We start from the raw sequence: 26,543 nt of genomic DNA, 5'->3' as shown, positions 1-26,543 counted from the left end.
GTATCAGAGATTAGAGCAGAGTACCTTCTGTTATAAGAAGGCAAATGTCACCAAGCATTGCTTTTAAAGTAGGAGGGCTTTTCGGTCTCTTTTATCCCCCTATACTTTCCTAGTGGTTTGGGTCACCCTGAGCTGTTTGGTTACTGAGTGGCGGAGCTAGAGATCCTGGGACCCAGGGGTCGAGTCCTGCATGAACGCGGGTGGACGACGTCCACTTACTTTTTTTGGAGAGTGGACGTCGTCCACCCTAGCATATATGGAGGGAAGCAGCGCAGTGGAGAGGAGCATTGTGCAGAGCAGCGGGGAAGGGCGGACGTCTCCCCCCCCCCCCCTTCCCTAACCTTGAGGCTCCCCTTCCTGGCTCTCCCCTCCAGAACATTTGCGGCGGTGGCTGGCAGCGGGCATCAGTGGGCGGGACTTACCTCCTCCTGTTCGAGTTGAAGCTGTGCATGCCACTGCTCTGGTCTTGACTAGACCAGACTAGCGGCACAGCTTCAACTCGCCGGAACGAGGAGGAGGTAAGTCCCGCTCACTGATGCTCACTGCCAGCCACCGCCGCTGCAAATGTTCTGGAGGAGAGAGCCAGGAAGAGGAGCCCCAAGGTTAGGGAAGGGGGGGGGGGGGAGACGTCCGCCCTTCCCCGCTGCTCTGCACATTGCTCCTCTCCACTGCGCTGCTCTCCTCCTGCTGGGGGGACCAGGGACGGATCAAGACCAAGCTGCGCCTGGGGCAAGGTCAGGTTTTGGTGCCTAAAGGTCAGGTTTTGGCGCCTTTTTAAGAATTCAACAAACTGCGCCTGGGGCAAGATACCCGCTTGCCCCACCTAGATCCGTCCCTGGGGGGACACCTGGCTACCTATTCTGGGGACACCTATACACCTAGCTACATATACTGGGGACACCTATACACCTGGCTATACTGGAGACACCTATACACCTGGCTACATATACTGGGGACACCAATACACCTAGCTACATATACTGGGGACACCTATACACCTGGCTATACTGGGGACACCTATACACCGGGCTACATATACTGGAGACACCTATACACCTGGCTACATATACTGGGGACACCTATACACCTCGCTACATATACTGCGGACACCTATATACCTGGCTATACTGGGGACACCTGAACACCTGGTTACATATACTGGGGACACCTGGCTATACTGGGGACACCTATAGACCTGGCTACCTATTCTGGGGACATCTATACACCTGGCCACCTATTCTGGGGACAACTATACACATGGCCACCTATTCTGGGAATATCTATACACCTGGCCACCTATTCTGGGAATATCTCTACACCTGGCCACCTATTCTGGGGACAACTATACACATGGCTACTTATACTGGGGAAACCTATAGACCTGGCTAGCTATACTGGGGGTACCTATTTTGGGGGAACTGCTGTCAGATCTGTATTTTTGGGGAACCGCTGATGCCAGATTACGTGCATTTTGGGGAACCGCTGCCAGATTGTGTATGTTGGGGGACCACTGCTGCCAGATTACATGTATTTTGGGTGTTACGTGTATTTTGGGTGATCCACTGCCAGGTTTCGCGAATTTGGGGAACTGCTTCCAGATTATGTGTATGTTTGGGGAACTGCTGCTGCCAGATTGTCTATTTTGGGGGAACCACTGCCATATTATTTGTATTTTGGAGGAACCTCTGCCAGATTATGTGTATTTTTGGTGAAATGCTGTCAGATTACATGTATTTTGGGGGGATACACTACGACAGAGCTCAAACTTCCCCAGCAGACCTTTTATACCACTGCTAAGGCCATGTATATTTGGCCCCACCCATGACCACGCCCATGCTATGCTTAACCACGCCCATTTTTGGCACGCCAAGCGCGGCGCAGAGGCTTTTAGGGTGAGTCCACTCACCTTTTTTTCCAGGACTAGACCCCTGATGGGACCCCATAGCAAAACTTTCATTGGGCCCTAATATGTAGGCTCTCCTAAGCAATGCCACTGGCCCCTACCCTATGGATCTGAGTTAATTGGGCAACTTACATTCTCATGCAATTAACACACTGCACATAGTTCATGGGCACTGAGACAAAATCAGAAGGTGTAGAAACACAAGAAAGGTAATGGTGACTACATTAAGTATCTCCTGGCCCCCCTCTGCTGCAGGACCCTATATGGCTATTGCTAATGCTATGCCCCTGTGGTTACGCTTTATGTATAAAAATCTTTCCTTTGCCTGATTTACATACTTAAAGTGGAACTGTAGATTCCTAATAAACACATTGTTTCACTTAGCTGGGGCTACCCCAAGCCCCCAGCAGCTGTCCTGTCCCGTGCCGGTCCTGCCCGAGCCTCCATTCTCCCGCCGCCGCTCTGTCCCGTACCTCAACTTGTAAGTCGATGCCAGCGCGTGTCTGGCCAAGAGTATCCTTTCTTCGCGTTCCCCTCTGCAATAGCGGGGAACGCAATGAAAGGATACGCGTGGCCAGAGCCGTGCAGGCGCAGTGGCCTGGCGGCGAAACCGAAACTAGCTTGCGGCGGACGAACAGCGGCTCGTTGAGGAGTGGCGCGGGACAGGACTGCTGCTGGGGGCTTGGGGAAGCCCCAGGTAAGTGAAACACTGTTTATTAGCAATCTACAGTTCCGCTTTAAATGTATCACAGGTGGCGACATCTTTACTGCTGGCGGGGTGCATTACTACAGAATGTTTTGTCTGAAGAGAAACACGTGGTCTCCCAGAATGCTCTGGGGCCAAAGGCAGCATAACTAAATAGCCTATGTTAAACATTATAGGAGGGTTTTGGTGATCCTTGTAGTGGCCTTGTACTCAAGAATACCTGAGTAAACAGAGAGACCAGGAGCTCAATGGTGCAGTATCATTAATAAATGGGAAGTTGTAAGTACCGTATTTTTCGGAATATAAGACACTTTTTCTTCCCCAAAACTGGGGGGAAAAAGTGGGTGCGTCTTATATTCCAAAGGTACGGTTTTGGGTCTCGGAATATACTCACCTGATCCTGCTGCCGTGCTCCTGTCCTCCATCTGCGGTAATCCGAGGCTGCCCGATCATCCACATTCATGTTTACTGTATCATGAGGCTTTCCACTCAGTAAGGATGCAGCTCTTTGGCTTCCCATCCGCCGCGTTCCTCATCGCTGCAGTCTCGGTATATAGACTGCAGCCTTCCGGTGTACTCGTTCCTCTGCCGATATTCTTCCTAGTTACCGCGTCATAGGCACTTCCTGGTTACAGTGCCTCTTCTGTGTGACCCGCAGCGCACGTGCGCCTGACGTCACGTGCGCTGTAACCAGGAAGTGCCTATGACGTGGTAACTAGGAAGAGTATCGGCAGAGGAAAGAGTACACCGGAAGACTGCAGTCTATATACCGAGACTGCAGCGATGAGGAACACGGCGGATGGGACGCCAAAGAGCTGCATCCTTAATAAGTGGGAAGCCTAATGATACAGTAAACATGAATGTGGATGATCGGGCAGCCTCGGATTACCGCAGATGGAGGACAGGAGCGCGGCTGCAGGATCAGGTGAGATACAGCAGAGGTTAGTTAGTGAAGTGTAGCGTAGTGTAGTGTAGTTGGTGGGGGGCAGAAGGGGTTAGTTAGTGAAGTGTAGTGCAGTTGGTGGGGGCAGCATAGGTTAGTGAAGTGAAGTGTAGTGTAGTTGGTGGGGGCAGCAAAGGTTAGTTAATGAAGTGTAGTGTAGTGTAGTGTAGTTGGTAGGGGACAGAAGGGGTTAGTTAGTGAAGTGTAGTGTAGTTGGTGGGGGGCAGAAGGGGTTAGTTAGTGAGTGTAGTTCAGATAGAGACATTTTAGAGGGGAGTAGGTCGGTAAGACGCCCCTGCACCAAAGACGCATCTAGGTTTAGTTAATTTTTTTTCCTGATTTTTGCCCTCTAAAACTACGTGCGTCTTATATGTCGGAGCGTCTTATATTCAGAAAAATACAGTATATACAGCTATACTCAAGAGAGATCCCTGCAACCACCGCAGAAGCCAGCGGGAAATTAACCATCTCTGCTCAGTCCTGCCAGAAGCTGGATGGTCGCTCTCCTGGGCTTGTAGTTTTTAGGGAAAAAACGATTACCTTCCAAGGAGGTTTATCTGGATACTCGTAAGGATGGAGGCACCAAAGTGTAAAATATATATATTTTATAGAATATATATAACAAATCTAAAATTCTAATAGTTAAAATAAGAATGAGAGGTAATCTCTTACCTCGCCTGATGACAAACACACCAGCAGTACTGGACAGTATTTATTCAAAACACAAAATAGACAACGCGTTTCACGGGTGCAAGGCCGCTTCCTCAGTGCCTTGCACCAAGGTGAATAGAAAACGGGTGCCCAGGAGTGGCATCAGGAGAGGTGAGAGATTATCTCTCATTCTTATTTTAACTATTAGAAGTTTATATATATTTTTATACATGGGCGTGTCCATCTTTACGACTATGCTAAATGTCACTGGAAGGCGGGGCTACATACCAATGTACAGCAATATATAGATACAGGAAGTTTATCTGATGCTGAAACCGGGATAATTCATGTAAAATTGTATATCCTGAATAATGATCTGTCTGTGTGTGCTCGTTTCCCTGCAGTGTCGCCCGCCAGTTCAAGCTCGGTCCTGACAAGCACTGCATGTACCGTATACATCGGTCCACGGTCCATCTCACCTGCTGAGCCTCCTCTTATGCAGACTGTTCTCCCTCTTCAGGGTGACCGACACAATGTCTCCAGCAATCTCTGCACTCTGATCTGTGGGGTCCTCATCATCGTCCACGTCTGTCAGAAGCACCGCGGCTAAAAGTGAACAGAAAGTAAGTCGGTATCCGTAGAGTTGTGCTTTTCAAGGTAACAGTGTGTGCAGCCATGGGCGTAACAATAGACCCTGCAAGGGATGCAGCCGCAGGGGGGCCCCCGTGGGGGGGAGAAGTTTATTTTCCCTGTCCTGAGAGACTGACAACGAAGGACACAGAGAGAGAAAAAAAAACAAAAAACTTTCCGCTCAGCCACTGAGAAGGAATCATACAAAGTTTTGCAGATGAAGATTTGTAGACAGTCCCTATTCAGTGTGCAGCAGGGTCTTGTGTACAGGACTTGGCCCCAATCTCTCTACCCCTCCCCAAGTGCTGTGTACTGTGGTGATGCTGAAAAAGGCTGCAGAACCAGTTCTACTCCATCAGAGATGGACAGAGTGAGTGTAATAAGCTAAGGCTGGGAGCACACTCGTCTGTCAGTTTTCTGTATGCATTTTCTGCACACCCTGTGTGTCTGTATGTGTGAAAACATGCACATTTTATCACACAAGCTAATGGAATTGATAGAGAAAATGCATGCAGGGGGCATGGTTTTTAAGGGGCCCCATATAAAGTTCCCAGTGATTCCTAGTTATGCCCCTGTGTGCAGCTTTATGTTACAAAATATTAGGAGAGCAGCTACAAATGATTGGGCCCCATAGCATTTTTTTTTTTTTTTATAAGGCCCGTCCCCACCACCGCTCTCCCCCTCTCCCCCATCTCCGCCTCCTCCCTCTTGGACCTACATGAAAACAAAGAGCACAAGTAGCCAGGACTGGCGCCTCCCCCGTCCGTGTAGCTCACTATGGTAATCCCAAAGCCACTGCCCCCTATTGTGGGTAACATTATCTCAGTCACACTACATCACATATATACATTTGTAAGCAGTTGTGCTTTTGATTATATTAAGATTCTTATCACATAATATGGTAGGTAGAATATTAGGCTTTGTCTATGGAAGGAATGCGATTGTGAGCTCCTCTGAGGATAGTGAAAGACACGACTATGTACTCTGTAATGTGCTGCAGAAGATGTCAGTGCTATATAAATACATAATAATAATATGGTAGGACATTAGACTATGACTATGGTAGTATTAGATTGTGAGCTCCTCTGAGGGCAGTCAGTGGCATAATTATGTACTCTGTAATGTGCTGCAGAAGATGTCAGTGCTATATAAATACATAGTGGTGCTCAAATACCCCTTTTTAAAATTCGAGTTTGGTCGAATTCGAATAGTAAATTATTCGAGGTCATTCGAATATTCGAGTCGAATAATTTTTACTATTCGATTCGACCTCGGACTTCGAGCTCACTATTCGAGTCGGTATTCGAGCTAACTATTCGAGCTGACTATTCGAATTGGCCTTAAATAGCTTCCAACACTTGTTTTGAGGGTGAATGATGCAAGAAACCTCTTTTTTTCCAAGTAACAACAGCAAGTGATTATGTGGGGATGTTCCTTTAAAAAAAAATGTGGAAAGAGAAGTTGTGTCCTTAATTTTGTTCAGTAGTGTTACTGTATATACTTGTTCTTCTTCTTCTTTATCTTTCTTCTTCTTCTTCTTTATCTTTCTTCTTCTTCTTCTATATCGTCTTCTTCTATATCGTCTTCTTCTATATCGTCTTCTTCTTCTTCTTCTTCTTCTTCTTCTTCTTCTTCTTCTTCTTCTTCTTCTTCTTCTTCTCCTTCCTTTTCAATATAGTCTTATTCTTCTTCACGTATTTCTCTTTTCAATTTTTTTTTAAAGAAATGCATCTATTTTTGAGCGTAACAAATAGCTGGTGGGCGCACGCATGTTGGAAGCGCCATTGTATGTGCTCCCTGGCAGTGGAAACACAAAGACAGCAGGAGGTAAATTCAGCAGCAGGAGGAGGAGGATGAGTGTGTGGCAGCAGGCAGTCAATGAGGCAGGCAGCTCGCCGTGACATAATAGCCCTGGTACCTAGCGGTGATACCAGGGCTGTAAATAAACACAACAGGAGGTCCCAGACAGCGGTCGTGCAGCCCACATTGTGTCCAATACACAACTGGGACAACACAGTTTTCAACCCGGGCACCTCAGAAAAATTAAACCTTTTTTTTTTTTTTATGGTTTTTTGGTTTTTGGTTTTGCAACCAATATAGCTATTGTTTGACGTAATAGCTGGTGGCAGAGTGGCAGCAGAAGGTAAATCATCTGTGTACCCTGGCAGTGGGAAACACAGACAGACAGCAGCAGCAGGAGGAGGAATGGAGGAGTAGGCGAGCAGCTATTGTTTGACGTAATAGCTGGTGGCAGAGTGGCAGCAGAAGGTAAATCATCTGTGTACCCTGGCAGTGGGAAACACAGACAGACAGCAGCAGCAGCAGCAGGAGGAGGTATGGAGGAGCAGTGTGAGTGTGGCAGCAGGTAGGCAGCGTGACATAATAGCCCTGGTACCTAGCGGTGATACCAGGGCTGTAAATAAACACAACAGGAGGTCCCAGACAGCGGTCGTGCAGCCCACATTGTGTCCAATACACAACTGGGACAACACAGTTTTCAACCCGGGCACCTCAGAAAAATTAAACCTTTTTTTTTTTTTTATGGTTTTTTGGTTTTTGGTTTTGCAACCAATATAGCTATTGTTTGACGTAATAGCTGGTGGCAGAGTGGCAGCAGAAGGTAAATCATCTGTGTACCCTGGCAGTGGGAAACACAGACAGACAGACAGCAGCAGCAGCAGCAGGAGGAGGTATGGAGGAGCAGTGTGAGTGTGGCAGCAGGTAGGCAGCGTGACATAATAGCCCTGGTACCTAGCGGTGATACCAGGGCTGTAAATAAACACAACAGGAGGTCCCAGACAGCGGTCGTGCAGCCCACATTGTGTCCAATACACAACTGGGACAACACAGTTTTCAACCCGGGCACCTCAGAAAAATTAAACCTTTTTTTTTTTTTTATGGTTTTTTGGTTTTTGGTTTTGCAACCAATATAGCTATTGTTTGACGTAATAGCTGGTGGCAGAGTGGCAGCAGAAGGTAAATCATCTGTGTACCCTGGCAGTGGGAAACACAGACAGACAGCAGCAGCAGGAGGAGGAATGGAGGAGTAGGCGAGCAGCTATTGTTTGACGTAATAGCTGGTGGCAGAGTGGCAGCAGAAGGTAAATCATCTGTGTACCCTGGCAGTGGGAAACACAGACAGACAGCAGCACCAGCAGCAGCAGGAGGAGGTATGGAGGAGCAGTGTGAGTGTGGCAGCAGGTAGGCAGCGTGACATAATAGCCCTGGTACCTAGCGGTGATACCAGGGCTGTAAATAAACACAACAGGAGGTCCCAGACAGCGGTCGTGCAGCCCACATTGTGTCCAATACACAACTGGGACAACACAGTTTTCAACCCGGGCACCTCAGAAAAATTAAACCTTTTTTTTTTTTTATGGTTTTTTGGTTTTTGGTTTTGCAACCAATATAGCTATTGTTTGACGTAATAGCTGGTGGCAGAGTGGCAGCAGAAGGTAAATCATCTGTGTACCCTGGCAGTGGGAAACACAGACAGACAGCAGCAGCAGGAGGAGGAATGGAGGAGTAGGCGAGCAGCTATTGTTTGACGTAATAGCTGGTGGCAGAGTGGCAGCAGAAGGTAAATCATCTGTGTACCCTGGCAGTGGGAAACACAGACAGACAGCAGAAGGGCAGTACACAGCAGCCCACTGTAGGTGTAAAATGTGTGGCTGCAGGCGACGTAATAGTCAAAGTGAACCAGGCTGGCTTAGTGAGCAGGAGCCAGGAGGTGGTAAAGGGTGGTAAGGCACATTAACGATGGTTCCGGCAGCCAGTTCATGTCCCCCTCTCGCCGACAACAGGGGCCAGGAACTCGCCTTCCACCCACGCCTGGTTCATCTTGAGAAACGTCAGTCTGTCCACAGACTTGTGAGACAGACGTGAGCGTTTCTCGGTGACCACGCCACCAGCTGCACTGAAGCAGCGCTCGGACAGCACGCTGGAAGGGGGGCAGGACAGCACTTCCAGGGCGTACTGCGCCAGCTCGCTCCAGATCTCCATGCGCTTGACCCAATACTCCATGGGATCAACAGGGGCATCGCTGTCAAGCCCGCTGTACGACCCCATGTAGTCAGCCACCATGCGGGTCAGGCGCTGGCTGTGACCGGAGGAGGATGCTGCTGCATGCATCTCCTCTCTAGTCACTGCTGCCGGAGCCTCTACAGTCCTGTAGAGCTCGTGGCTGAGAGACAGCAGGTCTGTGGGGCGCTTGCTGCTGCTGGATGCAGGCACCTGCTGCTGCCTCTGTGCTGGCTGCTGGACAGTGGGGGTGGAAGGCTGGGGGAAGGCTTCCTCCAAGCGCTCAACAAGGGCCTGCTGCAAGCTCCTTATTTGTTGCGCTGGGTCTCCTCCTGCAGGCGGCAGGAACTGGCTCAACTTCCCCTTGAGGCGTGGGTCCAACATCATGCTGATCCAGATGTCCTCCCTCTGCTTCATCTGGATCACCCTGGGGTCCCTGCGCAGGCACGTCAGCATGTGCGCTGCCATTGGGAAGAGGCGGGCCACGTCTGCTGGCACATCGACGTCAGTGCTGTCCTCATCCTCCTCCTCTGCTGCCTCATCCTCTCTCCACCCCCGCACCAACTCAGCTGCGCTGTGCTGATCCCCCTCATCAGCAGCCAGGTCAGGGACCTCCACCAAGTCCTCCTCCTCCTCCCCCTCAGAGGTGGACTGCGCAGCTGGTTGCCGCTCCTGCTGGTCCAAGGCTGCCGCTCCCTGTTCCAGCAAAGCATCGAGGGCCCTGTTCAGCAGAGAAACCAGGGGCACCCACTCGCAGACCATAGCATGGTCCCTGCTCACCATGTTTGTGGCCTGCAGGAAGGGAGCCAGCACTAAGCACACCTGCTGCATGTGCCTCCAGTCATCATCGGGGACGATGGACGGGAAGTTGCTGGTCTTGTCCCTTCTCAGAGCTGCGGAAACAGTGGCCAGGGCAAGGTACTGTTTGACAGCGTGCCTCTGTTCAACCAGACGCTCCAACATCGCCAGGGTGGAGTTCCAGCGAGTCGGAACGTCAAGGATCAGCCGATGGCGTGGCAGATCCAGCTCCTTTTGCACGTCTTCCAGGCTCGCACAGGCTGCAGCCGAGCGCCGGAAGTGACGCACAACATTCCTTGCCGTTTCCAGCAGTTCGCCCATCCCCTGGTAGGTGCGCAGGAACTTCTGCACCACCAGGTTCAGCACGTGGGCAAGACAGGGGATGTGGGTCAGGTTTCCCCTGTGTATTGCGGCAACCAGATTGGCCCCATTGTCGGCCACCACCTCTCTGACTCTGAGGCCTCTGGGGGTCAGCCAAATCCTCTCCTGCTCCTGGAGTTTGGCCAACACATGGGTTGCCGTCAGCTTGGTCTTCCCAAGGCTGACCAAGTGCAGCAGCGCTTGGCAGTGGCGGGCCTTCACGCTGCTGCTGAGGCGGGGGGTTTGGCCAGGTGTGCCGGAGGATGGCAGAGGATCGGAGGAACCTGCTGCAGTTCCCCTGAGCCTGCGGGGTGGCACCACCCACTGTGTTGCTGCTGCTGCTGTGCCCGCTGCTGCTCTCCCATCCTCACCCCCTTCCACCAAGCTGACCCAGTGGACAGTGAGGGACAGGTAGCGGCCTGTCCCGAAGCGGCTGCTCCAGGAGTCCATGGTGACGTGGACCCTTTCACCAACCGCGTGCTCCAGCCCTCGCTCCACATTGGCCATCACAAAGCGGTGCAGTGCAGGAATGGCCTTGCGGGAGAAAAAGTGTCTGCTGGGGAGCTGCCAGTCTGGGGCTGCGCAAGCAAGCAGCGCACGAATGTCGCTCCCCTCCTGCACGAGCGTGTACGGCAGGAGTTGGGAGCACATGGCCCGTGCCAGCAAGCCGTTCAGCTGCCGCACGCGACGGCTGCTGGGAGGCAGAGCCCTAACCACCCCCTGGAAGGACTCGCTCAAAAGGCTCTGGCGTGGCCTTTTGCTGACACGGGAATCAGCAGACACAGCAGAGGAGGCCACTGAGGACTGGCTGCCAGAACAGGCCTCAGTGTCGGCGGCAGGAGTTGCAGAGGGGGGAGGAGCAGTGCGTTTCCGCACTCCTGCTGGTGCTGCTGGAGGAGCAGGAGGGCGGGTGGCTGCTGTTGCTGCTGCTGCTGCTGAAGGCTGTGCAGTGATGGGTGTGGTGCCACTGCCAGCACCAGATGCCTTCAGCCTCTGGAACTCCTCATGCTGGTGGAAATGTTTAGCCGCAAGGTGGTTGATGAGCGAGCTGGTGCAGAATTTTAAGGGGTCTGCACCTCTGCTCAACTTCCGCTGACAGTGGTTGCAAGTGGCGTACTTGCTGTACACAGTGGGCATGGTGAAATATCGCCAGATTGGTGACTTAAACATCCCCCTACGGCATGGAAGCGCTGCTGCCTGTCTCCCTGTGGTGGTTGGGGGGGGGGCTTGGGTGCGGCTGGTGGTGGTACTGGCTGATGCTGCTGCTGCTGAGCCTGAGACACCAGCAGGGTGTGGGACGCTGCCAATGCTTGCAATGATGCGCCTCTTTGCAAGGCCCACAAGCGCATCCTCCTCCTCCTCCTCAGAGCTGCTGAGGACGACATCCCCTGGAGGTGGTGGCACCCAGTCTCTGTCTGTCACCGGGTCATCATCATCCTCCCCCTCCTGAAACATGTCCTGCTGGGATGAGGACCCCCCAAACTCCTCTCCTGATGCATGGATGGGCTGCTTGACTGTCGCCACAGTCTTGCTGTCCAATCCCTCATCCCCCAAAGTGCCCATCAGCATCTCCTCCTCAAGATCGCCAACAACAGCAGACAATTTACTCATGATGCCTGGGGTCAAAAGACTGCTGAATGACAGGTCGGCGAGTGACGGTGAACTGGCCTCCTCCCCAGACCCTGCTGGGCGGCTGCTGCGAACAGGGGTGGTGGTGGTGGTGAGGGTGGAGGCCTCGGATGCAGAGCTGATGGCGGGCTGCTCATCCTCCGTCATGAGTTGCACCACAGTGTCTGCATCCTTTTCCTCAATGGGACGTTTCCGACCCGGCTGGAGGAAAATGGGAGCAGGTGCTACACGCTGCTGCTGCTGTGTCTCTGCAGCGTGAGTTGCAGATGCTCCTGCTGGGCGGCGCCCAAGGCGTCCACGGCCAGTGGCTATGGGAGGAATGTTAGCCACTGACGCTGCTGCTGCTGCTGCGGAACTGTGCATGGTGGCGCGCCCGCGGCCGCGGCTTGCCACAATGCTGCTCCCTCTCCTCCTGATTCCCTTGCTGCCCTTCCCCTTGCCCAAACCGCGCTGGCTGCCACTTCCAGACATCTTCAATGTTTTGGGCGTATAGACAAAAGTTTTTTAAAAGGGCGGGTGAAAAGTGGGGTACTTTAATGGAGTGGGTTGGTTGGTGAGGTGACTGAGTGAGTGTCCCCTAGTACAGTAAGTAAGTAGTAACAGTCAGGAAGTACAACTAGCAGTTACAATAATCAGTAGTAATCACAAGTAAATTTAGTGTGTGTACACTCAGACAGTGAGTGCCCGCACGCAGGAGCTAGTAGCCTATGAACACAGTGACTGAGTGTCCTAGACTCCTAGTACAGTAAGAGTAAGTAGTAACAGTAAGTAGAACTAACTAATTACAATAATCAATCAGCGATCAGAAGGAAATGGAGTGTGGGTGGTGTGTGTACACTCAGACAGTGAGTGCCCGCACGCAGGAGCTAGTAGCCTATGAACACAGTGACTGAGTGTCCTAGACTCCTAGTACAGTAAGAGTAAGTAGTAACAGTAAGTAGAACTAACTAATTACAATAATCAATCAGCGATCAGAAGGAAATGGAGTGTGGGTGGTGTGTGTACACTCAGACAGTGAGTGACCGCACGCAGGAGCTAGTAGCCTATGAACACACAGTGACTGAGTGTCCTAGACTCCTAGTACAGTAAGAGTAAGTAGTAACAGTAAGTAGAACTAACTAATTACAATAATCAATCAGCGATCAGAAGGAAATGGAGTGTGGGTGGTGTGTGTACACTCAGACAGTGAATGCCCGCACGCAGGAGCTAGTAGCCTATGAACACAGTGACTGAGTGTCCTAGACTCCTAGTACAGTAAGAGTAAGTAGTAACAGTAAGTAGAACTAACTAATTACAATAATCAATCAGCGATCAGAAGGAAATGGAGTGTGGGTGGTGTGTGTACACTCAGACAGTGAGTGACCGCACGCAGGAGCTAGTAGCCTATGAACACACAGTGACTGAGTGTCCTAGACTCCTAGTACAGTAAGAGTAAGTAGTAACAGTAAGTAGAACTAACTAATTACAATAATCAATCAGCGATCAGAAGGAAATGGAGTGTGGGTGGTGTGTGTACACTCAGACAGTGAGTGCCCGCACGCAGGAGCTAGTAGCCTATGAACACAGTGACTGAGTGTCCTAGACTCCTAGTACAGTAAGAGTAAGTAGTAACAGTAAGTAGAACTAACTAATTACAATAATCAATCAGCGATCAGAAGGAAATGGAGTGTGGGTGGTGTGTGTACACTCAGACAGTGAGTGACCGCACGCAGGAGCTAGTAGCCTATGAACACACAGTGACTGAGTGTCCTAGACCAGTGTTTCTCAACATTTTATCGGTGTGTACCCCTTTTAAAACCCTGTACTCACCAAGTACCCCATAGCATGGTAAACATTATCACAAGTACCCATTGACAAATATATATTTAATTGTAGTACATTATAATTGGTTCTAAACCATTTCCAAGCCTTTACTATTGCTTTTAATTAGCTAAAATACTAATTTGGGGTTGTTTAAAATAAGATTTATCATGTTCTAAAACTCTAAATTTGTTGTTCTTGGCTAAGTATATCAAGCCCGAGTACCCCCTGGAACCATTAGAAGTACCCCCTGGGGTACGCGTACCACACGTTGAGAACCTAGGTCCTAGACTCCTAGTACAGTAAGAGTAAGTAGTAACAGTAAGTAGAACTAACTAATTACAATAATCAATCAGCGATCAGAAGGAAATGGAGTGTGGGTGGTGTGTGTACACTCAGACAGTGAGTGACCGCACGCAGGAGCTAGTAGCCTATGAACACAGTGACTGTCTGACTGAGTGTCCTAGACTCCTAGTACAGTAAGAGTAAGTAGTAACAGTAAGTACAACTAACTAACAATAATCTATCAGTAATCAGAAGGAAATAGAGTGTGTGTAGTATGTACACACAGTGAGTGAGTGCACACACGCAGGAGCTAGCTAGTAGCCTATAAACAGTGACAGTCAGTGAGTGTCCTACTCCTAGTACAGTATAACTACAATACTATTAGTAAAGGACAGCAGAAATACTGGTATAGATGAGAGAAATAAACAGAGGACAGCTGCCCACAGAGGCAAGGCCCCCCTGAGGCCTAAACCTGTAAGCTTGCAGCAGCTGCCTGTCTCTAATGTAACACACAAGCTACTAACTAAAATACAATGTCTATCTAACTAACAACAATATAGGTGTATATGGCAGGTGTAGGTGAGCAAAAACGCTAGGTAAATGATCACAATAGAGCACTTGCTAAGCCAAAGCACAAAGGAGCAACTCTCTCTCTGTACAAGTCTCAGGCAAGCATGGAGAAACGGAACATGGCGGCCGCTATTTATAGGGTAGGGGCTGGCCAGGGTCCCCCTCTGTGATTGGCTGCCGTCAGAGGGCCTGGGAGCCCTCTGATTGGCTCTAAGGACATCAATCTGGGCTATGACGCTATTCGAGCTCGGTACCGAGCTCGAATAGCGCCGTTTGCTCGAATAGCTCGAATAGTGAATGGGCTATTCGAGTGTACTCGGATAGCCCATTCGAATAGCTACAGCTATTCGGAGCTCGAATACCGAGCTCGGATAGCTGAAAAAGAGCTCGAATATTCGAGCTACTCGAATATTCGAGCTCTGCTGAGCACCACTATAAATACATAATAATAATATGGTAGGACATTAGGCTATGACTATGGTAGGATTAGATTGTAAGCTCCTCTGAGGACAGTCAGTGACAGGACTATGTACTCTGTAATGTGCTGCAGGAGATGTCAGGGCTATATAAATACATAATAATAATATGGTAGGACATTAGGCTATGACTATGATAGGATTAGATTGTGAGCTCCTCCGAGGACAGTCAGTGACATGACTATGTACTCTGTAATGTGCTGCAGAAGATGTCAGGCTATATAAATACATAATAATAATATGGTAGGACATTATTCTATGACTATGGTAGGATTAGAGTGTGAGCCCCTCTGAGGACAGTCAGTGACATGACTATGTACTCTGTAATGTGCTGCAGAAGATGTCAGTGCTATATAAATACATAATAATTATATGGTAGGACATTAAACTATGACTATGGTAGTATTAGAGTGTGAGCTCCTCTGAGGACAGTCAGTGACATGACTATGTACTCTGTAATGTGCTGCAGAAGATGTCAGTGCTATATAAATACATAATAATTATATGGTAGGACATTAGACTATGACTATGGTAGGATTAGAGTGTGAGCTCCTCTGAGGACAGTCAGTGACATGACTATGTGTTCTGTAAAGTGCTGCAGAAGATGTCAGTGCTATATAAATACATAATAATAATATGGTAGGACATTAGACTATGACTATGGTAGGATTAGAGTGTGAGCCCCTCTGAGGACAGTCAGTGACATGACTATGTACTCTGTAATGTGCTGCAGGAGATGTCAGTGCTATATAAATACATAATAATAATATGGTAGGACATTACACTATGACTATGGTAGGATTATAGTGTGAGCCTCTCTGAGGACAGTCAGTGATATGACTATGTACTCTGTAATGTACTGCAGGAGATGTCAGGGCTATATAAATACATAATAATAATATGGTAGGACATTACACTATGACTATGGTAGGATTAGATTGTGAGCTCCTCCGAGGACAGCCAGTGACATGACTATGTACTCTGTAATGTACTGCAGAAGATGTTCATGCTATATAAATACATAATAATAATATGGTAGGACATTAGACTATGACTATGGTAGGATTAGAGTGTGAGCTCCTCTGAGGACAGTCAGTGACATGTCTATGTACTCTGTAATGTGCTGCAGAAGATGTCAGTGCTATATAAATACATAATAATAATATGGTAGGACATTACACTATGACTATGGTAGGATTATAGTGTGAGCCTCTCTGAGGACAGTCAGTGATATGACTATGTACTCTGTAATGTACTGCAGGAGATGTCAGGGCTATATAAATACATAATAATAATATGGTAGGACATTACACTATGACTATGGTAGGATTAGATTGTGAGCTCCTCTGAAGACAGTCAGTGACATGGCTATGTACTCTGTACAGTGCTGCAGAAGATGTCAGGGCTATATAAATACATAAAAATAATATGGTAGGATATTAGACTATGACTATGGTAGGATTAGAGTGTGAGCTCCTCTGAGGACAGTCAGTGACATGACTATGTACTCTGTAATGTGCTGCAGGAGATGTCAGGGCTATATAAATACATAATAATAATATGGTAGGACATTAGACTATGACTATGTTAGTATTAGTGTGTGAGCCCCTCTGAGGACAGTCAGTGACATGACTATGTACTCTGTAATGTGCTGCAGAAGATGTCAGGGCTATATAAATACATAATAATAATATGGCAGGGCATTAGACTATAACTATGGTAGGATTAGATTGTGAGCTTGTGAGAATCCGCTCAGCTGCCTGCGCAGGCAGGCAGCCTTTTGACCATTATTTAGGTTTGCATGCTGCAGGACTCTGGAACAGAGACCTGTCTTTCCATTGCAAGTTCTGGTCTGTTCTCTTGCTGGGGAATTTGCATACATTCGTTATGCAAATCCCCTACCTGCCTTCTTTGATGACTGGCACTATAAGAGCTTTATGTTTCCCAGAAGGCTTGGCTGGTCATTTCCCTTCCATGGTCTGTTCCTGATGGACACTGCTGGAGTGTCAGCCGTTGCTATCTAGTATAGTTAATTCCTGGGGGTTGCTTTAGGCTCCCCTTCTAGCCCAGTCAGGTTGTATTATCTGTTTGTTTGTTCTTTTGCCGTTGTCCTGTCCCAACGGTGGTCGACAGGAAATGGTTCTGATCTCTGTTCTTGGAGTACAGCTGGTGCAGCGGTTGCTACCAGCTATCTCTTCTGATCTGTCTCTTTGGATCGCGCTACCTACTTTTCGCTAGCGCTGTGGATCCTTCTGTTCTGTCTCCTGGGATCGCGCTAGCCACTTTCGCTAGTGCTGTGGATCCTATCTCTCGCTTGTCCCTGTTTTCGTGTGTCTGTCTTGTCTGCTACGCTTGCTGGAGGCTCGGTGAGGTAACCGTTAAGCAAGCGCTCGCGTCCTCTGTTTCATGTTTGTCTGTTAATGGTTAGTTAGGCGTGCTTTTCTCTATTGTGCTTATCACGTGGAGACCGCGCATAACCGCGTGCACTGTTGCGAATGAGTGCGGTGTTCGCGGTTAGCTAGCGTTTGTTATTTTCCGTATCTCCTTATTGTATTATTTGCTGTGCCTTTGCTACCCTCGTGCCCTGTTTTGCTCAGTCTTGTGTCTCTGTCGGCAATCACCATTCTTGCGATTGCATTCCCACTTCGCTTCCGCCGTTGTGTGTTCACCGTCGCTGGGTGGCGACTAGTTTGGTGGACACACATTGGTTCTGTACCTTTGCTCTGTTTCTTGTGGGCTATCCAGCCCTGCCTGATCGTACCGTGTCCTGGATCTGTACAATTCCCGTCTGGCATCTGTGGCTGTGCAGCGACTGTGTTCGACTGCACTCCACAGCGCCATCTCCCGGAGGGAATTGCCCTCTGCGGGTGCATAGCACCTAGCCTGGGTGTCCTCAAATATACGCTTGTGGAGGAAATCCGCCGCGTCAGCGCACGTCTGGTGCGCTGACCGCGAATACGATTCCACAATCGTTACAGAGCTCCTCTGAGGACAGTCAGTGACATGACTATGAACTCTGTAAAGTGCTGCAGAAAATGCCAGTGCTATAAAAATACATAATAATAATAATAATATGGTAGGACATTAGACTATGACTATGGTAGGGATTAGATAGTAAGCTCCTGAGAACAGTCAGTGACATGGCTAAGTGCTGCAGAAGATGCCAGGGCTATATAAATACATAATAATAATAATAATAATAATATGGTAGGGATTAGATTGTGAGCCCCTCTGAGGACATGACTAGGTACTAAGTGACATGACTAGGTACTAAGTGACATGACTAGGTACTAAGTGACATGACTAGGTACTATGTGACATGACTATGTACTATGTGACCTGACTATGTACTATGTGACCTGACTATGTACTATGTAAAGTTCCCACACCTGAAGCAAAAGAGAGCAGTCTATGACTGATCAGTTGGAGACTGCTAACAGGGGAACCTGTGGGGGACCGAGGACACTGAGGAAAACGGGAAGGCATTATAGGACCCTGTACTTAGGAGGAGTATCTGTTTTTTTGTTTTTTATTTCGCTTCAGCCTCCCTTTAAAATGGCGGTAATTGAAACAGATGGCAGATCATGATACTGTGCACTTCAAATCAGTATAACTTAAACAAGTGTAAAATGAGAACTACTTGTAATAAAAGTCCCCTCCCCCAATGTTACCTGTAGGTTCAGCATCCTGTTTGTGGTCTTGCTTGGCGTATGTGTGGAGGAACTCCGCAAATGCCCCTTTGTTGGCCAATAAGGTTTTGTAGGAGCCCATCTCAGTAACATTGCCATTCACTAACACCACAATTTCATCTGTGTGCTTCAGGAAACTGACACCGTGTGTCACCAAGACGCGGGTCTGTGCGTGTGGGAGAGACGTGACAGCGTGAGTGTGCTTGCTTTAAGACCGGTACACACCATGCAATTTTCCCATCAGATTGACTAGACATTTCCCACGGTTTGATAATTTCCAACTTGTCCAAACTACTTCCGATTGAGAAAGGGATCGATTTTGAGATTAGTACTGCACAAAATAGTTTTCTATCAAGTTTCTTTTATTGTATCATGTGTGGCAACCTTTAGGGCCCGTTTCCACTGTAGCGTTACGAAATCGCCGGCGAATCACCGCAGGCAAATCGCATGCCCTATTAAATACATTGTGTGCGATTCGCCTGCATTCCACACGCAGGCGAATTCTGAGGCCCCTACCCTGCAGATTTTTTCTGCACAGAAAAACGTGCGGGGAAACGCACAAGTGGAAACAGTCCCATCCACTTGTACTGACTGTGCGGATCCGCATGCGTTGCCCGCATGCGGATTCGCGATAGTGGAAACGGGCCCTTAGTCCCCCATGTCCAAGGGATAAGTACTGGGACAGATTTATCTAAACAGGCCCAGCGGAAAACTGAAGAGGCAGCAGAGTCTTCTTACACGACAACCAATCTGGTTTCAGTTGTAAAGGTGGCCACACATGATACAATTTTTTATATTTCTTTTCTAATTCAAAATTACCACCCATTCTTCTGTTTGATTGAAATATCTGACCAATGTATCACACACCTATGTTCAATTTATCCTAAATTATGAAAAAAATGAAAACTCAGAAAAAATTGCCTCTATAAATAAAAAAAATAGAAGTTTGCCTTCTTAAAACAGGAGGTATTTGCAATTATTCAGGTTGGAATGAGCATATGATGTCTCCCACAATGCATCACTGCTGAATATGCAAATTAGCCATTGTTGTCCCTGTAAGCTAGCCACACCTCCAGATCCGCTGGAATGCAATGATGTGTCAGCTTGTTAATATGTACAGAGCCATAATAATCCAACATGCATACAGACTGTTTCAGACTGGTTGAACATCAGTGCACGGCATGGAATAATGTGGATCTAAGGGGTAGGACTTGTAACACCCAGAGTTACAGATTACCCAGCAAGCTCATGGTGAACCAGAACTAGGAGTGTGTAAGGGGCTAAAAAAAAAGACCAAAAAGCCCTCTTAAAGTGGTCTGTGTAAGGAATCGCGGAAGAGCCGCCGCCATGTCTCAGCGGCAGGCGGCTCTTTCCGCGCACAGTGCGAGAGAGCACAGGGAGGCAGCCGCTTCCACTCACTCTGAGGCGGCTGTCCCCGTGCGTTGGACGCGGCGGTTAGCGCACATGGCCCCTTTGCAGAGGCACCGCAGAGCGGTGCTGGTGTGGCTGGGACACGTAGTCCCTCTGGCAGAATGACGCGTGCGCGCGCACGGAGGCAGGGGCTTTATGACACTCAGAAGTGAGTCAGCTGACCAGGCTGGTCAGCTGACTCTGGCTCCACTCCTCATTGGTCCAGCACTTAGGGAGGTGCTGGAGATATGTAGGTGTATATATACTGTCAGCTGTTCAGTTGCTGGTTGTCTGGCGTTGCGAACACATACGTGGGAGCACTCAGACCTGTAGTCAGATCCTTAAGTGTGCCGGGACCAGCTGGAGCTGTAATCCTACACTTAGCTAGATTCTGTTGATAGCTAAAGTACTAGTTTGATTGTGATTATCTGTTATGACTTTTTGCCTGCCTGACTATCCTCCTGAATTCTGATCTTGTACATTGCCATTCTGATACTCTGTTGCCGAACCCCGGCTCGTCCTTAGACTCTGTTTCTGCCTCCTGATCTTGTACCTTGATATTTCTGATACCCTGTTGCCGAACCCTGCCTGTACCTTGACTCCGCCTCTGCCTACTGTATCTGTACCTTATCTGTCCGTGTGTTACAACCTGGCTTGTCCAACCTCGAGAACCGACCTTACTGTTGGAGGCGGTTCCCCGTCCTGTTAGTGACACTTTCTCCAGGGTGTCACTTTCAGACAAACCTTCCTACTCTTTCAGCCTGACTCCTCCCGTCTTGGAGAGCTCAGGTCTGCGGAAGGAATCTGTGCAGTACCCCTTGCTGCACTGAGGCCTAGTCCTCTTAGTGTTACTGTTACACCAAACACTACACTCTACTCTACTCAGGTGAACAGAGGTTAGCTGGTATATCGGATTATCGGTGATACTGCAGATCACTTATAATCTGGTATATATCGGTATTCCCAGTGATACTGCAGATCACCGGTAATCAGATCCTCTCTGTGCTTCACCGATCGTTACAGTCTGAAAGTCAGCATTTAGACTTTGCTCTAAAAGACTCCTCACAACTTGAAAGCTACTATCCTAGAATTTTTTTTTAGCAGAACATCACTGAAATGGTTAAACAAAGCACTTTGTCCTGCTATTCAGCTTCAAATCTGCATCCAAACTGGAGATAACAGTATCTTTGTTTACATTCCAATGTTGATACATTGGGCCATATGCAATTCACTTTTTCACCTGAGTTTTCTCCTAGGAGATAATTTTTCATGTTCAAATTAAAATAACTTTGCAGCACTTTTCAACTAAAAAAACACCAAAAAGTAAGTGAAAAAGTACTGCCAAAATTATTTTGAGCATTTTCTTGCTTTCTGATGGCAACAAATTTAAAAAAATCACCTAGGAGAAAACTTAGGAGAAAAAGTGAATTGCATATGGGCCATTGTGTATAAAAAGTAAAAAAAACACTTTCTAAGAAGCTGTCTCTGCTTCAGGAACACGCAGTTCAGAACAATTAACTAGAAGATTTTAATATATAATAAAAAGCAGTTGGAATAGCTTTCAGGGCAAGAAATACTACACTTTGGAAACGTGTAATTTGTAAACAGACAATATTATGTGTGCACAAAAGCAAATATAATAACTGTATGAATAATACAAAGTAGAAAAACACATTTTTTTTTAATGTTATGTCGGAGTTTCAGACCACTTTAATCAAATTATATGCAAAACAAAAGTTTGCTTTCTTAAAACAGAAGGTTTGTTTTTTTTACATACAGCATCATGTTTATTTAGGGCCCATTCACACTGGGCAACGCATGCATGAACGTGATTTTGTGCATGCGATGCAACGCTTGGAATTGCATGTCGCAACTCGCTAAATTACATATGTTGGCAACTTTCATTCATTGATAAAAATGCATGCGTCCTGCGCTAGGATGTTTCGGGCCACGTTATAACGCAGCGCACGGGAACACACACTGTAGTGTGAATGGAGTCTGTAGACTTTCGTGCTACCTGCGCTGCGGACACTATGTGCCATGTGTCACGACGAACAGCAGCGCACATAAGTGTGAATGAGCCCTTAAAGTGGATCCGAGACTAACTTTTACCCATTGCATAATTGTGTTCCTTTCCTATTGTTTATAGGGCATTCCTCAAGCCAAATACTTTTTTGTTTTTGTTTTAATACTCTAATTCCCTATAAACTAAACAAGCCACGCCCAAAGGTTTTCAGAGAGCCAAGGCACTTTCAGACAGTAGCAGGGGCTCATGGGAGCTCAGTCGGGGCAGGAGGAGGGGGAGGTATTACTAGCCAGAGATTTCAGAGGCAGAGGGGAGGAGGAGGAGGGGGGGGGGGTAGGTTTTTTTCACAGTCTGAGTGCTGATGGGTCAGATAAGCCTGCCTCTGTGTAGTGTTTACAAACAACATGGCTGCTGTCATTGTATCACAGAAAGAAATAATTATATTCTATTAAAGTTGGTTGCAGCTAGATTTGCTGTGTAAACTATCTACACTTTAGATTAGATATATAGACAAGTTACTTATTATAAATTAGTTTTTCATCTCGGATCCGCTTTAATAAAAAAAAAAAAAAATGTATAAAAAATGCATGTACAATTACGCAGTCCTCTGTACTCTGTTGAAGTACATTATTACCTACATTTTTGAGAAATAAGCAGTAAGTTGTAAAGATAAGACTAATAACATTTATATTGCGCCTTTCTCCTGGAGAACTCAAAAGAGCTTCAGCTGCAGCCACTAGGGCGCGCTCTATAGGCAGTAGCAGTGTTAGGCCAGAGCTGCAGCCACTAGGGCGTGCTGCATAGGCAGTAGCAGTGTTAGGCCAGAGCTGCAGCCACTAGGGGGCGCTCTATAGGCAGTCGCAGTGTTAGGCCAGAGCTGCAGCAACTAGGGGGGCGCTCTATAGGCAGTAGCAGTGTTAGGCCAGAGCTGCAGACACTAGGGCGCGCTCTATAGGCAGTAGCAGTGTTAGGCCAGAGCTGCAGCCACTAGGGGGCACTCTATAGGCAGTAGCAGTGTTAGGCCAGAGCTTCAGCCACTAGGGGTGCTCTATAGGCAGTAGCAGTGTTAGGCCAGAGCTGCAGCCACTAGGGGGTGCTCTATAGGCAGTAGCAGTGATAGGCCAGAGCTGCAGCCACTAGGGGGTGCTCTATAGGCAGTAGCAGTGTTAGGCCAGAGCTGCAGACACTAGGGCGCGCTCTATAGGCAGTAGCAGTGTTAGGCCAGAGCTGCAGCCACTAGGGGTGCTCTATAAGCAGTAGCAGTGTTAGGCCAGAGCTGCAGCCACTAGGGCGCGCTCTATAGGCAGTAGCAGTGTTAGGCCAGAGCTGCAGCCACTAGGGGGCACTCTATAGGCAGTAGCAGTGATAGGCCAGAGCTGCAGCCACTAGGGGGCGCTCTATAGGCAGTAGCAGTGTTAGGCCAGAGCTGCAGCCTCTAGGGCGCGCTCTATAGGCAGTAGCAGTGGTAGGCCAGAGCTGCAGCCACTAGGGGTGCTCTATAAGCAGTAGCAGTGTTAGGCCAGAGCTGCAGCCACTAGGGGGAGCTCTATAGGCAGTAGCAGTGTTAGGCCAGAGCTGCAGCCACTAGGGGGCGCTCTCTAGGCAGTAGCAGTGTTAGGCCAGAGCTGCAGCCACTAGGGGGTGCTCTATAGGCAGTAGTAGTGCTAGGCCAGAGCTGCAGCCACTAGGGGGGCGCTCTATAGGCAGTCGCAGTGTTAGGCCAGAGCTGCAGCCACTAGGGGCGCTCTATAGGAAGTAGTAGTGTTAGGCCAGTGCTGCAGCCACTAGGGGGTGCTCTATAGGCAGTAGCAGTGTTAGGCCAGAGCTGCAGCCACTAGGGCGCGCTCTATAGGAAGTAGTAGTGTTAGGCCAGTGCTGCAGCCACTAGGGGGTGCTCTATAGGCAGTAGTAGTGTTAGGCCAGTGCTGCAGCCACTAGGGCGCGCTCTATAGGCAGTAGCAGTGTTAGGCCAGAGCTGCAGCCACTAGGGGGCGCTCTATAGGCAGTAGCAGTGTTAGGCCAGAGCTGCAGCCACTAGGGGGTGCTCTATAGGCAGTAGTAGTGTTAGGCCAGTGCTGCAGCCACTAGGGGGTGCTCTATAGGCAGTAGTAGTGTTAGGCCAGTGCTGCAGCCACTAGGGTGCGCTCTATAGGAAGTAGCAGTGTAGGTCTGAGCTGCAGCCACTAGGAGGTGCTCTATAGGCAGTAGCAGTGTTCGGTCAGAGCTGCAGCCACTAGGGGGCGCTCTATAGGCAGCAGCAGTGTTAGGGTGGAGCTGCAGCCACTAGGGCGCGCTCTATAGGCAGTAGCAGTGTTAGGCCAGAGCTGCAGCCACTAGGGGGCGATCTATAGGCAGTAGCAGTGTTAGGCCAGAGCTGCAGCCACTAGGGGGCGCTCTATAGGCAGTAGCAGTGTTAGGCCAGAGCTGCAGCCACTAGGGGGCGCTCTATAGGCAGTAGCAGTGTTAGAGCTGGTGGTGCACACCGGAGGCTTGATTCTGAAAAGCGTGATAACTGATATCACGCCCGTGCTATGCAGTTATCACGCGATCTCCCGTGCGTGAAGGTTTTGCACGCATAAAGGATTACGTTTGCGTGCTTAATGAAGTTTTGCGCGCGTTCACACGCACATTATCGCGAGCAAACCTTCGTTTACACGCAAATGTAATCCCTTACACGCGCAAACCTTCGCGCACGGCAGATCGCGTGATAACTGCATAGCACGGGCAGTGGCGTCCCTACCATGGGGCGGCCAGGAGCACTCCGCTCCGGGTGTCAGCTCCAGGGGGGGTGTCATCAAGGCCTCCCCAGAAGCCTTGATGACACAGGAGGGGAAGCAGCGCTGAAGGAGGGGTGGCAGCGTCGGCGGGGAGGGGGGAAATACCCCCCCATATCTCCCTCACCTGGGTCCCCTCCTTCGGCGCTTCCCCTCCAAGGGCAGAACGGGCACTGACAGGGCGGCTGATAGCCGCCCTCAGTTTACCCGAGCAGGGCTACGGGAAGATGGCCGCCGAAGCCCGCACTGGAGACAAAAATAGACGGCAAGATGGCCGCCGACGCCATCTTGCCGTCTATTTTTGTCTCCAGTGCGGGCTTCGGTGGCCATCTTCCCGTAGCCCTGCACTGATGACGCAGCAGGAGACGGCGCGGGACATTCAAGAGGAGCTGCGGAGGCTGCCTGGGATTCGGAAGAGAGGTTTCATCTGCAGGTAAGTGAATGGGTTTTTTTTCTTTTACAGGTGCACCGGCCCGGCCACCCACCGCTGCTGCCCACCTACCCACCGCTGCTGCCCACCACCTACCCACCACTGCTGCCCACCTACCCACCAGGCTACCCACCGCTGCTGCCCACCTACCCACCGCTGCTGCCCACCTACCCACCACTGCTGCCCACCTACCCACCACTGCTGCCCAGCAGGCTGCCCACCTACCCACCAGGCTACCCAGCAGGCTGCCCACCTACCCACCAATGCTGCCCACCTACCCACCACTGCTACCCAGCAGGCTGCCCACCTACCCACCAGGCTACCCAGCAGGCTGCCCACCTACCCACCACTGCTGCCCACCTACCCACCACTGCTACCCAGCAGGCTGCCCACCTACCCACCACTGCTACCCAGCAGGCTGCCCACCTACCCACCACTGCTGCCCCCTACCCACCAGGCTACCCACCATGCTACCCACCTACCCACCACTGCTGCCCACCTACCCACCAGGCTACTCAGCAGGCTGCCCACCTACCCACCACTGCTGCCCCCCTACCCACCACTGCTACCCAGCAGGCTGCCCACCTACCCACTAGGCAATCAGGCTGCTCACCCTTAATCACCTACCCACCAGGCTATCAGCTTGCCAACACTCAAATCTGCTACCAATATTGTGTATTTTGTGGTCAGATCTGCTACCGACATTGTGTATTTTGTGGTCAGATTAACTGCCGACATTGTGTATTTTGTGGTCAGATTAACTGCCGTCATTGTGTATTTTGTGGTCAGTTTAACTACCGTCATTGTGTATTTTGTGGTCAGTTTAACTACCGTCGTGTATTTTGTGGTCAGTTTAACTACCGTCATTGTGTATTTTGTGGTCAGTTTAACTACCGATATTGTGTATTTTGTGGTGAAATCTGGTGCTGACATTGTGTATGTTCTGGTCAAATCTACCGCAAGATTGAATGATTTTTTTCTGGTCAAATCTGCCGACATGATTGAATGTATTTTCTTGTGAAATCTGCTCACATAACGTGTAATGTCTGGTGAAATGTTCTCGCATTACGTGTATTTTATGTTGAAAGCTTCTGACATTTTGTGTATTTTCTGGAGAAAAGCTGCGCAATGATGTGAATTTTCTGGAGAAAGGTTGACTAAAACTTGGGTGCACTTTTAAATTAGCTCCGCCCCATCCGGCCATAGCCACGCCCATTTTTTCGCCGCGACGCGCTTCGCGCGCCGCAGGTGGCGGACCGTGGGTGGGGGGGTGTCTTTCAATACCTAGCACCGGGTGTCAAATGCCCTAGGTACGCCACTGAGCACGGGCGTGATATCAGTTATCACGCTTTTGGGAATAAAGCCCCAAGAGCTGTTCTGGGCATTTTTAAAAATGCTTGTGCTTTGAAAAGCGCTGGGGCGTAGCAATAGGGGGTGCAGAGG

The 26,543-nt window shown here is 49.2% G+C and overlaps 1 protein-coding gene across 1 annotated transcript in view; it reads right to left on the bottom strand.

The window, feature by feature from the left end:
• ABCC2 (ATP binding cassette subfamily C member 2) overlaps positions 1-26,543 on the bottom strand; it is a 155,590-nt gene that overhangs the window by 41,196 nt on the left and 87,851 nt on the right. The window contains exons 19-20 of the mRNA XM_068257990.1: positions 18,443-18,626; positions 4,683-4,809 (exon numbers count right to left, since the gene is read on the bottom strand). Coding sequence (XP_068114091.1) covers positions 4,683-4,809; positions 18,443-18,626 — 311 coding nt within the window. The remainder of the gene's footprint in view (positions 1-4,682; positions 4,810-18,442; positions 18,627-26,543) is intronic.

Source organism: Hyperolius riggenbachi, chromosome 10 (genome assembly GCF_040937935.1).
Source record: "Hyperolius riggenbachi isolate aHypRig1 chromosome 10, aHypRig1.pri, whole genome shotgun sequence".
Taxonomy (NCBI): domain Eukaryota; kingdom Metazoa; phylum Chordata; class Amphibia; order Anura; family Hyperoliidae; genus Hyperolius; species Hyperolius riggenbachi.
Note: the sequence above shows the minus strand (reverse complement) of the source record. Positions and strands in the feature narration are given on the sequence as shown.